General features: G+C 31.7%; 1 protein-coding gene across 4 annotated transcripts in view; it reads left to right on the forward strand.

The window, feature by feature from the left end:
• The window catches only part of LOC117124263 (sestrin-1-like), a 56,374-nt gene that overhangs the window by 33,919 nt on the left and 3,905 nt on the right, over positions 1-18,550 (forward strand). For 2 of the 4 annotated variants that reach the window (XM_033270420.1, XM_033270421.1), the window contains 8 exons: positions 7,936-7,968; positions 9,640-9,810; positions 12,715-12,897; positions 13,509-13,721; positions 14,775-14,910; positions 17,009-17,139; positions 17,563-17,672; positions 18,206-18,431. In XM_033270420.1, the coding sequence (XP_033126311.1) occupies positions 7,936-7,968; positions 9,640-9,810; positions 12,715-12,897; positions 13,509-13,721; positions 14,775-14,910; positions 17,009-17,139; positions 17,563-17,672; positions 18,206-18,431 (1,203 nt within the window). Of the gene's footprint in view, positions 1-4,003; positions 4,266-6,682; positions 6,831-7,935; positions 7,969-9,639; positions 9,811-12,714; positions 12,898-13,508; positions 13,722-14,774; positions 14,911-17,008; positions 17,140-17,562; positions 17,673-18,205; positions 18,432-18,550 lie in introns of those variants that run through there. The other 2 variants (XM_033270422.1, XM_033270423.1) reach the window with 2 other exon arrangements.

An 18,550-nucleotide genomic window follows, 5' to 3' on the forward strand; every position in this document is an offset into this window, starting at 1 on the left:
TCATGATTAGTTCGAAAGCACAGAGGCAGTGCATAAAGTGCATGCTGCACTATCAAATTATTTTTTTAAAATAATTTTCCTAAATGACATATTTATAATATGGTATTTAATTTGAGATACAGTGCCATCTTGCATTTAAATTGCCAACTGTTAAGTAATGATCTTGTCAGTTTAACAGGTGATAAAGTAAAGCGTTCTTGGCAATTTGTCATTCATTTTTGCCAATCATGTTTCTACAAAGCATATGTCATAACCTTCAATCATTATTTGACAAGTCTAAATATACTGGTAGTACTGTAGGCCTACCCCATTCACTTCCTTAGCAGTATTGTATTTCTGATATTTGTTTACTTTTTTTTATTCAAAATCAATGACAAATTTGAATGCTCTTACTTAATGATGAGAAGCTAATTCGCTTGTTAGGAAGTTATGCTGGTACAAAAATATTGTAAGGAAAAAGAAATTATTGTAATGTCTTGAGATAAGATAGCAATTATAATGTTTTACTGTCATAATAAGGGGCCTAATGTAGGTATAGTAAATTTGAAGTAAGTCTAGTATATTTTACACATCAGTATATGGATGTATGTGTAGTATAATAAATATACTTTGATACACTTTTAATACAGTACATTAAAATTTAACAGAATTTTCAAATCATCCTAAAATTAATATTAATTATCAATAATTAGATATCATCATAATATATCTGTATCAGTTAATTTTTATAAGGTGTTACGGTCATATTTATTTGAAAATTCTATGTCACATTTACACAAATTTGAAACAAAAAGTACTGGGGCCTAATGTACTGTCTAATGCCATGTGCTTTTTATATTGTATAATAAATGTGTAAAGAGAACCTGTTTAGTATACTGTTGTTCTAATGAAACCAGTTATGCTTTAAAAAGTAGGTCTCATATTGATGATTAGAGAGTAGAGGTGTTTTGCTTGTTAGAAAAATTAATTTTTTAACCAGATAATGATCTAAGCAGTGTAGCCTGGGATATACAGAGTACTTTTAGAAAATGTGTTATAATGACCATCACAAAATTTGTCAAGTTTTAATTAAAATTGTTATCAGTAAGGTGTGCCATTGTTACGGTCTAAAAGTACATAATTGTGCAGTTATTGTTTTCAGGAAATGTTACTTATAATCTGGCAATAGGCCGTTTGCAGTAAGCTAATGTGTTTTTTGGTTATTAGAGTTTTGCGATGATGTTTACATCATTCTGAATTAATACATTCATCTGTTATTGCAGTGTTGATGATTCCTCTTTTTGCCAATTATCTTCTTTATTACATTATAGTCCTGTTCCTAAATACATTAGCTAAACCTTAATTAGGCTGTTTATTACAGTTTTTGCTAATGAATGTTGTTATCTGACGGTTAATTGATGTTCTTGAAGTTATAATATTTAATCAGGATGTTTAACCTTTGATAACCTCAGTGTGATGTAAGAGGTTAGTGCAAATGTATCTGCATGTTCAAGAACCAAGATACGCCAGCGAGGGGCAGGGGATCGATTACCAACTGTAGAACAAGCTGTGCCCCTTGACCTAAAGAGGGGTATATTGTGAATGTGTAATTACCATCTCCTTAGATTTACGACAAAAAAAATATTTTTTTCTAAAACATTCCTCCAACCCTTTCAAGAAACATGTAGGTTTATTTGGTATCTACCATTTAGTATTTTCATCATATTAGCTAATTCTGTGTTGCTACCTGGAATAAAGGTCACGATGGCTGCACTAAGGTCTCAACTGTCAAACCTGTTATGACCTGTTTTGAATGATGATAAAAATCTTTATAACAATACAGACTATTGTGTGCACAGTTTTCCAGGCTCCATCATCCTTATATCAAGCACTGTACTGGGAATGGATTGTATGCAAATTAGCATTAGATTGGAAGATACTGCAACTACTTTGAACGTGTTATAGCTTGAACAGTTTCGGATAGCTACAGTAGAACTAGATCTATATGAAACATTGCATAATAATTTACAGTTACAAAAGCATGCAGACATAATTTGTGCTTAATTTAAATTATTATTTTTGTGCTAGTGTCCAACTTTTAATGTTTGTGTAACAACATCAGTTTTGTAAAAATGATATCTTATATTCAAAATCTTTTTATTTATACAATATTTCAAGGGGTAACCCAATTGATGTTACTAATTATTAGGGATTCCTTTGAAAAAAAATGACATGTTTGTGATGGTCTTAACCTTCTAATTTCATAAGTATGCCAAGGTTCTTAAAAAAAAGTTGACTGACTTCTGTAGCAATGACTTATTTCTAAAGCCAGATGTTAAAACACTAGCAGATATTGGCTCAGTGACAAGTGTTATTCAATATATAATATTATTCCAGAAGGAAATAAGACGAGGTTCTAAACTGTTGATTTGTTTCCAAAAACGGAAAGCAAACAATCAGCTGTTTTAAAGTTTTAGGGAACCCTTGGATTTTCAGCACAACAATGGGGGGTGATTATATTGCTGGCTATCATATTGTGTAATCTTTGATTATACTGTACCTTGAATTTGGTGGCATTGCCTTCATATATTGGAAAGATAAACAAAAGTGAAACAAATAAATAGGGTTATTATATTTGAAATTGTTTATAATCGTGTTGCTGGCTTACTATTAATATTGTGCAATTTTAAAATGATAAATAGGTTCACTTTTGAATACTAAAAAAACATTTTCTGCACATAATATATTTCATTGTTTAGAATCTACTTGCTATGGGATGGCGGCTGCGGCATCACTCTTATCTTGCATGGTTTTATCGGGGTAATTTCTGAATAAAGAAGTATCTTTGCATTAGCTGTATATGTTGTAGTCCCAGTGTATATGTAATTCTCTCAAAATTTCAATTGCATTAAATTTAATGGTAAAATAATACAATGCTATATGTCACTCATCCATCCAGGCCACATCTTTTGTGCAAATTTTTAACCCATCTGTTAACATCCTTGGCAGGCACTTCCTCTTCTACTTGGCAGTGTAGCTGTTTGCAAGGAGGTGGATGGACAGCAGCTCAGCTTTTGCTGCCAAAACAAGTTTAGATGAACTATACCTGCATTTTAAAAAGTGTCACTTGTAAAGTGTATGTTCAAATGCATAAAATTACTCCTTTTCCAATAATAGAGCACTTCTCTGGAAGTTAAAATTGCTTTAACCTGCATATAGATTTGTCCCATACCACATGCTAAATTTTAGCCGAAAATTTAGTGAGTGCAATGACTATGTGTGACATCATACTAGATCTTTGCATCATCAAGGAATTGAAAGCACTGCAATATGTCTGTTAATTATTTGTATTATTTGTTCATCATATCCTTTCATCTGTTAATTATTTGTATTATTTGTTCATCATATCCTTTCAGAATTTACTCATATTTGTAATTGCAGTAAAAAAAAAAAATCTGACAAATTTTGTTAAAAGTGCAATATTGTTTGAAGGTAATAATTATTCCCTGTAACACTTGTGAATTTTTCGAAATTGTATATTAATACAGAATTGTATAACATTTTCGTGTGAATTTTAATGCAATATTCAGTCTAAATAATGGGGCAGTAAAGTTCTTCCTATGCTATCTTATCAGTAAAACGCATGTGCGACATTGAATATGTATCTTTGTTTTGCAAATTATATGTTTGACATCATCTTCTGTCAAACTGAATTTATGTATTCTGTGACTGTTATCACATGCTATTTAGGTGTATTGTATTAAAACATTGTGCTGAACCAGGTGTGTTTACATGAAAGACAGCAGGTTGACATTACATCTGTCAAATTAGTATTTAAAATTCCAAACCACATAAAGTTCTGCACCGATTTTTATTGACATTAATACAAGATTACCGTTGATTGACAACCAATCACATCGTTGCTAAAAATGGGATGTTGTTCTGCATGGCTACACAATAGCAAATTATATATTTATCAGTACCTGAAGAGTCTGAACGAAGTTCATTATGATAACAGACAATCAGTGGAGACACTTCAAGAGAATTTATAAAAGATAGTGAATATAATTGTAGTTCCTCTATCACAAAGCTCTGACATGATGATTGCATAAACGCCGACATCTGCCCATCGGCCCAGTCTTTTATGTATCCACTGCGGTATGCTTCACAGTGATTATACACCCTCCTTCTCAGAAGAGGACAAAATGGCAGGTTCCTTCAATGACCTGTTTGGGAATATATTATATTCATTAGTGGAAAATATGTTAATGGTCTTACCAACAACGGTAAGTTTGAATTTAGAAAGGAATTAGGCTTATTCATATTGGGCATTAGTGATTGAATTCTATAATGGAACAATTTGTCATTAATAGGGCCTTATCAGGGATCCCAAGTCTCGTAAATCTGGAAAATTTGTACGCTGTAGTCTCCGCACGCCCACAAATTAATAAATAAACTAAACTAAATAACAAGTCTCTTGCCTCTCTCTTCCTTTATTAAAGGGAGCAAAGAAACTAATTCTATGAAAGAAAAATATCAATATTCAATTAAAAGGTCTAGCATGGTTTAAGCATAGTTAAGCTCAATGCACTGCTTTAACAAATGCTACTGATCAAAATGCATGTTCAAAAGAGTAAATTTAATAAATAGATAAAGTAATTAAAATGAAAAAAACATTATTGTATGCCTACAAACATGCATTATTTATTCAAGTTGTTTGCCTTTACCGTTTTATAAGGATGACTTTAGAATCATACAGCATTTTGCAAAATTCATGTTGCCTACTATACAGTGTCACAGATACTGATTATTTTATACCTTATGATTTATATTTAAATTTTTCAAATTGTTTTAAAGGTTTATGGAATCTTAACTACTCTATGTATAATAACATGGCATTTCAATACCATCTCATTTTGGCTTGCTTTCTTGAAACCCAGCCAAGTAGATTAAGCTATCCCTGTGATTTAAAAGCCAAGCCTCACTCACACCCACTTATTTGTCCAATCACATTGTTTATTCATTGATACTGGAAGTGATCCAACTCACAATCAGCTGATCAAAGAGAAAGCCAGTCATTCTGAATGAGCACATTCTACCTGCCAGTCAATATAGACCACATTTTACACACTACCAGATTTGTCCTGAAATCTAGGAACAATCATGATGACTAAAAAAATACAGAATAGAAAAATAATAAAAGAAGTTGTAAACATCCCAAATAACTCAAGTTATGTTGAAAGTTATATGATTTTTTAAATTTTATATTCTCCTTTTTATTTTCCAGTTTATTATAAAATGCAAAGTATAATCTACAAAGCTATGAATTTAAATTATATGGAGATTAGAAAGAAAATCTGCTATGATGAATTATACTTAAGCTTTTGTGGAGTATAGCAGTGCTAATTTCATGGGAGTAATGAAAGTAATTAAAATTGTAATGAAATGCAAGAATAATATAAGTTAGTGCCATAAACATGAAGAATATTATGGTGTATATATTATCTATGTATTCGGATTATGAAAAATGTTTGCTACGCTGGGATCATCTCCAGAAAGCTAATTAACTGTCATTAATTAATATGAACCTATATTGCTTTGCATACCATAAATAACAATATGAATATAATTAATTGGTTAGTTAATTAACTTTACATTTTTACGGATCAGGATTTCTTTGAATTTTATGGTTTATAAACAGCACTTAAAAAAGAATGAAAATTATTGCAACCAGGTGTCGGAATTATATGTGTGGTCTAAATTGTTTCCATAACCGTTTCAAACGTAGGTGTGGTTGTTTTCATTTAGAAGTAAAATGGTTGGATGTTTTGTTTACATGGAGCTTTTAGCTAATCATACATGTTTTTGTTGGTTATTTTATTTAAATAAAACACCCAATTTTCTATAAATGAAAGGTTGAGCAAGTTTCCTACTTTTTCCATACTGTAGTGTAATTATTAATTACGGCTATTTGTATCTGCTCATCGCAAGTATTTTTTCTTTTTTTAGGAGCACTATCTTCTTTTTCATTGTCTTGATTTAAGTAGGATATGATATAACAAATCTAATGAACTTGGCTCCATGCCAGAAGAAATGAAGAGCATTGGATGAGGAGGGTGGTAGTGTGCCATCTGCGCAGCATCAAAACTAACCATTGGTTACTCTATATTTGCTAGGTTTTCTTAAATAGTAATTAACTAGAATTTCCTTTTTCTTGGAACATTAAGCAGTCTAGATAATCTATATGAAATAGCATAAAAGTCTCAAGACTCCATAGGAAGGAAACTGCTAATGACGAACCGCATGATTCATTTTTATTTTTTTTAAACAGTAATAGTTACTGTACATTTGTGCGTGCTTCCCTCTGAAAAGTCAAAATAAACAATAACAATGATTAATTCCATGTGGATGTTGGGCTGCCGTGCTCAACCATGTCATGTGAAATTCTGCGCAATTGACCACACTGCCGTTGAGTGATGCACATACCCACGGGCCAGCTCTGAACACAATGCATCTCGGCAAAGAGTTGTACAGACTCCGGTGAGTCACCAATTAGAGCATGTCTCCAAGAAGACCTCAGATGCCAACACAATTTCTTCAACATTTGTTTAGAATGGCTTGCAGAACTCCGTATCACAACTGTTCAGAGATAAAAAAGGTTGTTCGATAAGTTTCACAGACAGTTTCCTTCCAACTCTTGAGGCTAAACAAAGTCTTGCGAAATCTTCTGAGACTGTTAGTTATTGTTGAAACTTTGTCGGAGTAACTCTTGCCACACAATGACTGGAGCTCCGGTGCACCTCAATGATCTGCTGAATTATATCAGCAAATATGCTACTTCTTATTTCAAGGTAACTCGCTATTATGCAACGCACTTGTTATATTACCAAGAGAATCTGTGATTCATTTTGCATGTTGGCTCTTACATCCAGCTCGGTGGTAAAGGCTTATATACGGTAATCTGTGAAGTTCAGTGTCAGCATTAGCTTGGTGATGTATTGTTTAATACGAATTGTGCCTCACAAGGCATACTATAGTTTCTATATTTTTGGATTATTTCCATTTGTAAGATCATTACATTTCTAGGTTTTAGTTGTTAATGGAAGTGCACATGTACTGTAGGATTGGAAAAGTAGTTTTGGTTTTTGTGATTTATCGGGAGAATATCTCGTGGCTGTAAATGTTTTCTTTTTATTATGTAATGTAAATTGTGCTAAAATCAAATACTTGTAAATATCTCTTCAAACTGTACCTTTACTTTTGAATCTTGTTAGTGTTTTGATTTTAAATTGTAGCCTTTATAATTGAATTTTTTCTTAGGATATTTTTTGAGTGAAAGTGTCACTGTTATAATCATGTTTTTTTTTCTTGTTTCTACAAAGACTGTAGTGTAAGTTGTATTGTGTGTTCATGGTAATTCAGATTTATCTTGTTTAGGCGAGACTTTTTTTTTTTAAACCTTGTTTAGCAAACCCGCTAACTGCAAATATTTGATGATTTCAAATAAAAAATTTTTTTTATTTTTGGCCAATTAGGGCACATTCTTACAAAAAAATAGAAGTTTTTCTTTATTTTTATTGCGCCCTCCACTGCCTTGAAATCTCTAAAGATAAATATACTTCTTTCTAATTATATAAATTTAAAGCATTTAACCATCCTATTTTACATTCACCAATAATATTTTATTTTCTCCTCCATCTGGATGATTTTGTCAAAACGATTTGCTAAATAGGGAAACAAAATTTTATTTTTATTCCGCCCTCCTCCGATAATAAGTACGCAAAACAAGGAATAAAAAAATTGTCGCCTTATAGAACAGATAATGTGAAGTGAATAATAAGTATGCATGGTGAATAAATTTATAATCGTACTTGATGTTAAATCCTCTGAAATACTCGTTTAGAGTTTAGACTAACAAGCATGTTGTAACAATTGTTTTCTAATTTTATCTTTCAGTTTAAACAAACAGGAAATCATAATGATGACCAGGTAAGTCTGCCATTCATTGTTAACTTCTCTTTGTTTATTTTAAAATTGTGTACACTTCATTAATTTCAGCCCGAGTCCAGCACTGGTCAAATTGTTTTGTTTCTTTATTTGAGAAATTTTTTTTTGTAAATTTCATAATAACAGAAACAAAGGCAAAAATTTTAATTTAATGGAATAGTATCAGGATGTTCAATGTTGTGATTCTGTTACTTTCTTGTTTTTTTTTCTTAAGAACAATACAATCAAATTAACCACATTAACCAATATTAATAATAAGGTTATATGATGCGGAACTGCGGAAACATCTTTTTTTTGTAGAATTTCTAATGAGCAAATGTAATCTATCCTGTTTTGACAAATAATCCTTGAGAAATTCTTTAAAAAAAGAGTGTAAAATTAGGCTTATTTTTGGATTGAGGCCATTTTAATGAAGAAGGACTAATGAATGAAATGGAAGCTATTAATTTTAGGTTATATGATAGGGTGACACTTTCACGGAAGAGTTAACATTCAATTTAATATCCAGCGATTCTTTGATCATCCAACCATGCTGTCAAATCTTTACACAATACTAGATAAGTCTGTTCGTGTTGACCTGATAAACTTTAAAATTTAATTTCAATATTTGAATTACTTTGTGTATTGGCCTTGACATGCCTAGATATGGTCATGATGACATCACATCATGCCCGTATATAGGCACATCATGACTATATATGGACATACAACTGTTTTTTGTTAAAGAAAATTTCATAGTCGGGACAGATTTTAAAGCCCTTTCGAGACTAAAATTGTGTTGACAACAACATAAAAAAAATGCTTAGATATGATCATCACGTCATGGCCATATACAGGCACATCTTAATTATATATGGGCATACAACTGTTTTTTGTCAGAGAGCTTTAAGGAAATTATAAACTTTCAATTGAATATTATTGCCAAGTTATTGGCCGAGCGGTTAAGTCAGGGGCACTGTAACCTTCAGCTATAATATCGGCGCTGGTTCAAACGGCTCACTCGCCAATGGTTCCGTTGATTGAACAAGTCTTCTCAGATAAGGACTTTAAACCGTAGGTACAGTGTACGCTTTTGGCCCGTGTGCACTTTAAAGAACCCAGTACATCCTTTGACAAGAGTAGGGGGTTACCCCGGTGTATTGGTCCATTCAGTCCCCTGTCGTTTAATGGATATGCCACGTAGGATAGTGATTAAGTTCACTGATTGCCATATCCTTGGCAGTCGTGCCTAAGGAATGAAATAAAAAAGAAATTTTATTTGTTTCATTAATGTGCATACCATTGGGAGTGTTTTACAGATGAGATTTCTTATAATACTGAAATATAACTACGTAATCCTGCATATTTATGCTCTCCCAAAAGATGTTATACTTCCTCTGTTTGCCCATGGAGGTATGACTGACTAGACGACCTTTGTACCGTGCTGGGCCTTGTAAAATGAAGGACAAAATATTCCTATAATGATGAATATCATTATATTTTATGTATTTTTATAGGCCCTAAATACTTGCGCTATTGGAAGTGGTTAAACACCATTGAAATAAATCTACTTAACTAAGGACATCTGAAATAATATATCAATTTTTTTTTTTTAAGGAAGTTTGATTTGATAGTTTATAAATTTCATTTTGTTACCTCATTTCTTTTCTGTAGGTTCAACAAATGTATATAGAACAGTTCATTCAAACAAGTCGTCTAGACCATGTAACGCAGGTCATTGGACTTCATCCAAAATATTTAAACGCCTTCCAACGGACCCATAATTTTATGTTGCGCGGTGATGGCCCCCTGTCCTACGACTACCGCCACTACATTGCAGTTTTGGTAAGGTTTGCAAATTGGAAGACTAGAAAAATTTCTTTATCATTATTCATGTTGTATATGTTTTATAACTCTAATACTCTTCTCTTGTTGATTTTTGTGGAAAGGCAAACGAATACTGGTGTTACTTGGTACTTCTATAGTGCTTATTCCTTGCCCATAATATGAACGTAAAAGTTGGTTTTTTGGAAGAATATTTGTTTTTATAAAATGTTCGCAAAACCCTTTGACATTACATTTGAAACACTTAAAAGAACAATAAATTGCCATTATAGAATGCAAATATTGACAATTTGAAATACAAAAACATTTTATGCGAACTACAGTTAAGATACATAGTACTGGACACAAGTTGTGATTTCATGCAATGTTATAACTACTTTTGAATCACATTTAAAAAAAATGAATATTTCCAATTTAGTGTATGAATATTTTGCAATAAAATACAAATACGATTCATACAACTAAACATTTAAGATATGTGATACTGGATGGTAACTAGGATTTCATTGCACCTTACAAATCTCATTACGTATTATATACAGTTAAAAAAAAACTGAATATTGCTAATTTAAAATACCAACTGTACCATTACCAATATTTGCAATATCTGCATTCACTACAAACTACTTTACAAATCAGTAATTTATACAGTATCCTGATGAAATGTTAAAACTATTTAAATGATATGATAATTGTGGTAGTGATACACTGCTACAGTATTATTAAACGCATTGTAATATAATAGCAATAATCGTTTAATAATAAATATAGTGGCTGTAAGTTTAAAATATTAGGAATTTAGCAATGTTTAGTTTGGTCCAACTCTACAAGTACTGGTATTAGTGGTATAGCAATTGAATGATGATTTTTGGAAACATCACACACATGTGGACGATTGTATATTATTTTGCAGCTAGGAACTACAGTGTGTTAACTTCTTTGCTGATGCAATCATTCACAAATTTTGGAATAAAGCCAACTTTGAAATGACAGTGCCAAGTAAACGAGGGCAACACTTTATAATGTCAAATTCTTTTAGCCACAGCTTCATCATTGAAGCCATCATGTAGTTACGGGAAGAAACCATTAAAGAGGAGATAATGTATTATCAAGGTTTCTTTGCTATATTTCATTATTTAAATGTAGTCTAGACTTCTTGAAAAATGGCCAATATGATAATTCCGAAGTTAAAGTCCGCTAGGTTGTGTATATCTGTTACAATTTTTGTATGGTTGTCAAAGACCACTAGGTCAACTCCACAAAGTTTTCTGAAGAATGTAAGTTATCACCATGGAGGTGTCTACAATAAACAAATTCATAGCTTGGCCCCCAACAATGGTGAGGCTGACGTGGGTAAATTGCAACAGTTGCCCATTAATTTAGTTTGGCCCAATGAAAAGTTATTCAACCTTTGGCCTAAAAATTATTGTTATTTAATATCAGCTAAAGTTAATATACATTCAAAATTAAATATAGTTTAGTTTAACTTCTATCAAACACAGTTCCATAAATTTACCAAATCAGACATTTTGTATGTGTACATACAAAAAAATGAAAATGAAAGAACAAAATAGTTGAAAATGATCCATTTCATATATAATACTACTGTATGTCAGGTTTCTACTAATTACATTGTCATTGTGACAAATGTTTTTTTTTTCTTTTTGTCAGTTATCACTTAATTTAAATGAATATCTATTCGGAATCTAAATATATTGTTTAATTACACTGTAAGTCGATATCCACCCACTTGCCAAAGGCATCTGATGATCTTAGCAGTCATTCATTTTTTCGAAGGTTCAATAAACAACAATACATTCTGCTTCCTGTGAATACAAATCTCCCCTCCCACCTCCTACCCCCGCACATATATTGAATTTTATTTTAGAATTCTTCTATAATGCAAGGCTGAAAGTCACGCTAGGTATAGGCTACTCATAGAAAAATAGTAAAAATTGATGATTTGAAGACAATTAAATACATAAAAAATATTTTAAAAGTTTTTGTTTATATTAGCTTGAATGAAAGTGAAATTAATTCATACCTCGCTGATTTACAACATTGAGTATTCTTTCGTCATACTTTGATGTTCGATTTTAATTCTTTCTGCCCCTTGTATGTTTTGATGTTCATGATTGATTTATATTTTTATTGTCCTTTATTAAGGTTATGTGAATGAATTGAAATCGAAGTTTGAATTATTCAAGAATTCTGGATAGTAGACATTTTTTATTCTGTCTATTGTACACTGTATATTGTCCATTTTTTTGAATTTTTTGCCATTTTTTATTCTATATATTTTATATTTATGTATATCGAATTTTATATACTCTCCTACTTGGAGGCTGAATTTGAATATATTTTAATATTCCATTTGTACATTGTGCAATATCTTAAAAATGTGAAAAAATGTATGATAGTCTATGAAATGGTTAAAATACATACATATATATATATATATATATATACTGTATATATATATATGTATATATATATATCAATATTCACTTGATGTAGAACAAATTAGTTCTATACACTTTACAAAAACACCTCAACATATATTTTAATATGGTTGAAACTATGGCGATAAATATTGACTTTGATGTGAAGTAGTTAGCTCTATATTGTTGCCTTTAACACCTTCAAGATAGAGAAGATAATTTAAATGAAAGTACAGTAAAATTATGGATAGCACATTCAACGACGTCACGTGACATTTGAATGGCTTTCTGTTCAATAACGTTTAGGTCACGAGATATTTGGATGGAATCCCGCTGTACTGTATGGAATTTGACATGTTTATGGTTTCAATTAGTATAATGGAGCATTACACAGTTGTATTAGTGGGTGTAAAATGATATTTCATAGACCTGTTAAGTCATAGTATATCACTTGGGTTCACAGGCTGCTGCCAGACACAGATGTGCCTATGTTGTCCGGCTTCAGGAGAAGGAATTCCTGTGCCAGGGAGGTGATCCAAAATGGCTTGAAAGTGTCAATAACATACCACAGAAATTAAAAGATTTGTATGAAGTGATCAAGATCCTAGCCCACCAGCCATGGTTAATAACCAAGGAACATATTGCGGTAAGATTCTTGATTAATATTTCTTTATTGCCAAAAAGAAGCAAACAAAATGGCGAATTCAAGTGCCGGAAGGGGTACTGGTCTCGTTCCCCTCAGCAACAGCAACACAATCTAACCGTGAAATCATTTAGATAAGCGATTAAAATGACTGACCCTTAAGCTTCCAGTAGGACCTATCTCAAATTCTCTCCCCTCAGACTATGGTCCTTTTTGGCACTCCCCCACCCCACTCTTTAGAAGCATCCTGGATCGAGCCAATGAGATAAAGCCAGAGAACCCACTCCTTATTACCTGTAGTGGATAAAGAATATCAACAATAAAAAAACCTATATAATTATAAAGAATATCAATCTGTATTTCTATAGACTTAAGCAAAATTAGATAAGCTAAGATGATATCCTTTTCCCATTTTCTATTTTGGAAAGATGGTACTTTTTCGTGTTGTGGTAAAATGACAGATTCAAAATTCAGTTTTGATAATGCTAGCCGGGTTTATCTGTCTCATTTTAAATTGATATACTTAATTGATTTGAGCAATTAAATGTGTTAATTTCAACATTTGAGGGTTTTCTAGATCATAGACAGTATATATGTTACTATTTTTTATACAGAAACTCCTTAAAGGTAAGGATAGTTGGTCGCTATCTGAACTGGTTCATGCCATTGTGATCATGGCGCATTTCAGTGCATTGGCTAGCTTTGTATTCGGTTGCGGTATCAATCAGGAGGTAGACATGGAAGGGGGGTACACTGTTCAACCGACATCAGTTTCCGAGAACGGTAGTGATTCAACCGATGATTCTTCTAGTAACGGTCTTTCAAATGTAAGCTATATTTTTTTCTGCATTAAAAAAAAAAAATTCAATCATGACTGGTTAAAAGTTAGTGACATTAATTTGACATCTTACTTGCAATGTTTCCTTTACATATTGATATAATTTTCTGATTCATGGTGTATTCGTAAACTAATCCTACATTACTGTAGAACATTAAAACAGTAGTCATGTTTATAATATTGTGAATCTTGGATAAACTAACTAATTGCAGGGCTCAATTTAGTACTAGTTCGTTGTACAATGTCTAGTAAAAACTCCTGGGCTAGTAAACTTATTACTACCCCTGGTGGGCCGATGATCAGTTTTAGACTATTGCTTGAAGTATGCTTGGCCAAGAACTTAAAGTTACTGATGTAAAATGTAACCAATGATTGGGCTAGTAAAATAGGCAATGGGCTAGTGAAATATACAGTAAACTAGCCCAGTGGGCTAGTCACCAAAGAAAGTTACATCAAGTCCTGAATTGCCTATTGTCTCTCAAGTAAGAATACCTCTCAAAAATAGAATTGAACTTTGGCCCATTGCACCATACATGAACATTCCAGAAGCACGTAGCAACATCCTCATTCTTTTTCAAAAGAGAATTGTGATAAGGCGAGAGTTTTTTTATACTGTACCTTGTTTAGCAAACTTTTTTTTTTAAAGATCGTCAGAGAAGGGTAAAAAAAAATGAAAATAAACTTTTGATTTCTTAACAAAATGATTTTGCCAAAAGCATCTTGGCGAACGAGAAAATAAAAATAAATTGTTAATGAAATGTATAAATTCTTTAAATTTATATAATTAAAGAAAAAATACATATATTTTCTTTTTGGAGATTTCAGGGGAGTGGAGATCGTAATAAAAATAAAACAATTATTTTTTAATTACCATTTTTCGTGGCAGGGGGTGCGCTAACTGGCCAAAAATAAAGTTTTATTTATATTCAAAATCGCTGTTATTGGTGATCGGAGGGTTCACTAAACAAGGTATAAAAAAAAGAGTCTCATCTAAGACATTGCCACAAGAACATTAAACTACTCAACATACTATTGGGTTTAGGACACACAATTATCAGAGGCTACCGTGGATGAACTAATGTCAAGGATGAAGAAAATAAATGAACAAGAAGAGGAGGAACTCAGCCAGGAAGAAAAAGTAAAAAAATTTGAGAACATTGGCAAACAAAATATAGATTGTAAGTATTGAAAAAAGCAATGAATGTTGTATTAAATGATAGTACAATATCATCTTTATCATCAGTTGATCTTGCTCAAATTATGTCAACAATTGCCCTTTTATATTTCTTTGACCTTCAATTTGATTTTCAGTTCATTTGAATTTGGTATCCTTCTCTTCCCCTTAATTTCTTTCTGTGCTGTGGATTCCAGTAGATTGACTTCTATTTTTTATTGAAGTAAATTCAGCATCTACAAATTGACCCAATTTTTTTGTTGAAGGGATTTATTGCTGTGTTCATAATATTGGCTTTCTTCAGGACCTGAGTCCAGTAGATTGACTTCTATTTTTTATTGAAGTAAATTCAGCATCTACAAATTGACCCAAATTTTTTGTTGAAGGGATTTATTGCTGTGTTCATAATATTGGCTTTCTTCAGGACCTGAGATAACTACAATGACACAGCAAAATCAGCTATTTTTTTTTAAACCTATTCATATTTGCAATCCTTTAATTGTCACAATTGCTTCAGTTGTGAAACTGAATGCCTTTTATAGCCAGCTTGGCTAAACTTCTGACTGCAAAAAATAGAGAATTGAATGTAAAGAATTTAATACATAATAGGTTGCAAATATGGATAATTTTTTATTCCTGATGATGACACAATTAATGTTGAAATATTGAATCCCAACACGATGGCGTGCATTTCGATACTTGGAGTATGTATTATACTATCATGGACCTATTAATAATTAATTATTAATAGGTCCATAATACTATCTAATAGGTTCTCATGTTTAGAAGTTATATTTGGATAGACATTGTACAACAAAATCAATACAAGTCTGTATTGGACATCACAGAGCTCAATTATTTTAAACAAATTTATTCCAGACAAGTCTAGACAGTATTTATTGGTCTAATGAAAAAATTATGTATTTACTTTGGGCATTTGGCAAAATTCAATTTTGGATAATGCTTAAGGAACTTAAAGTGCATCTTAAGCAGATGAAGACTATGTGCAAAAAAATAACATCTGCAAGATAAACGAGTAAATAAAAAAGTTTATATACATAAAGTATTATAATAAAATACAAAATATTGATCACATGATCAAATTAAATAATTACAATAAACATTGTCATACAGTATTCGCCTTCAGTTTCCAATTATATTCTTTTTAAATAATTATGTTTACATTGGGATCAGCATATTGGTATTGTACAAAACTCAAATTGAAATGAGAGCACCCTCTATAATGTTTGCTAACATTGTGTGATGGCAAGTTTGACCTTTGTATGGACTTTTGAATATAATTTAATTTCGTAATTCGTGGTAGAGATTATATAATTTTTTTAAATGCTTTTTAAAATTGAATCAGAACCTATTTGTTTCGGCCTCGGTGTAAAATTTTATAGATCCATAAAAATCAGAGACAGCCAAAGTCATGTTTGAAATTTTAATGAAGTGACATTGTAGGTTCTAACATTAAAGCAGTACATATATGATATATATTACATCTGCTGTATCATGGTGTGCTCCAGTATTCATCACAATTATGAGGTCAACCAATAAAAACCCTAGATTTATTTTATGACTACCCTGGGTTTTGTTGTAATGACTACCCTGGGCAGAACTCTGAATAAGCCTCAAATCATTTGCAAAAAGTTGGTTGATGATTTAAATTTCTACAACAGTTTTTACAACATTAGTAGAGACACATAACCTTTGTATTAGCATGACTGGCATAAGAAAGTGCACAATAATAATGTTAAACCTCTAATGCATACAAGGTGGCTATGTTTGTAGTTTGCCTAGGAAAGATGACAAACCAAGTACACTGAGACATACAACAGATAACCAGATCTAAAAACAACAAGATGGCTTATTTCAATTGGGGTCATATAATGATAATACATCATTCATCACAATGGTAGTTGGGGGAGTTGTAGGCTACTAAAGACTTGGTTGGAATGATCTGGCTCAGGGCAAAATTCATTGCAAGTTTAACACCAAACCAGTCTATCCTATGCTAGCATCCAAAAACAGACATTACTTTGTGACCGATGATCTCCTAATTAAATAAATAAATTGGAAGTATTTTGTTGTTCTTACAGTACCCCAGCCAAGTAAGGAAGTGTGCATGACAAAAGTAGATGTCACTCAATACGTAATTGAGCCAGAATTTACTTACACAGATTTCGTAAAGCGAGGCGAAATTGGAAGCAATACCACTTTTAGAGCACAAGTAAGAAGCCTAATTATTTTCCTTTCCATGATAAAAAGAAACATCTTGTCAAATGTAAAATTCTCTCAGTTTATTAATAGTCATGAAAAGTGTAAAAATAAATAACATATTTAAAAGGAGAGATATTTACAGGCTGAAAATCTAGGAATCAAACCAGATGTTTGATAACAAATGTAAAATATTCATTTCAAATCTAGCTACTCTTAAGATATAGTTTTCTAGTTTTGATTGTATAGAAGACAGTAATGAATTTCTCCTCTTTGGTTCTCTCTTCCAAATGAAAATTCTTCAAATAACTTTTTATTAAGCAAAACAAAGCAAAAACACTTGAATTGAATGTCATTGACAGAATAGTTTCATTAGTTATTGTAATTTGTGATATTTTTTTCAATGATTATAATACATTTTTATTTTATTTTTTAGGACTATGCTTGGGAGGACCATGGCTATTCACTTGTGAACAGGTTGTACCCAGATATTGGGCCACTACTTGATGAGAAATTTAGTATTGCTAAAGATCTCACTTATAACACGTAAGCAATTGTCATGTACCTACAAAACACAGTGTAGTTCTTACAAAGTTGTTTGTTTAATGTCACCAGTTTAAAATGGGAAGCAAATGCTTCTAAGCCATGTTCACACTGATGGTGTTTGTTTTTTTGGTAAAACTAGCTAGCATCTTGGTTAAAATGTCCACTGCAAACACCCTTAGAAAGTTTCCTCGGATAACTTACCTGTGTCGCTCAGTTATCTTATTAGAAGATTGACCAGGCTACTGTAGTTTTACTATAAAAGCTAGAAAATCCAGTGTGAGTATCACAACTTGGTTAAATCTTCGTAATTGCTTGTTAATACCACATACATTGTGCTTTTTATAGAATGTATCAACAGATAGACTGATCATGCATTTGCAATATCTTACAATCTTAAAACTTACTGTGTATTTAAATCCAAGTGTGAGCAGCAGTACGATTTGACCAAGGAAAATTTACACTAGTCTTGGTCAAAATTAATGAAATGCAAACACACATGGCTAAATTTGTTTCTATCTTTCTGATTTGTTTAGAATGGGAAATAAACAAGAGGTTGACACTTCACTTTTACGTCAAGTCATTTGGATCTATATCCATTCGTTGTTTGGAATTCGCCATGACGATTATGACTATGGTAGTGTTAACCAACTGATGGAACGATCTTTAAAAACATACATTAAAATAGTAACCTGCTACCCAGAAAGAACAACTAAAAAGGATTATGACAACTTCTGGAGGGTCTTCAAACATTCAGAAAAGGTGAGCAGTTTATTTTTTTATTATTATTATTATTTTAAGTTTCTATTCAAGTTTCTTTTAATATTTGCAATAGAATAATTGACATGAAATAATGATTTAATTCCGTCATAAATTTTTTA

The sequence above is a fragment of the Anneissia japonica genome, unplaced genomic scaffold, assembly GCF_011630105.1.
Source record: "Anneissia japonica isolate Jap-2015-1 unplaced genomic scaffold, ASM1163010v1 scaffold287716_len795978_cov209, whole genome shotgun sequence".
In the NCBI taxonomy this organism is placed as follows: domain Eukaryota; kingdom Metazoa; phylum Echinodermata; class Crinoidea; order Comatulida; family Comatulidae; genus Anneissia; species Anneissia japonica.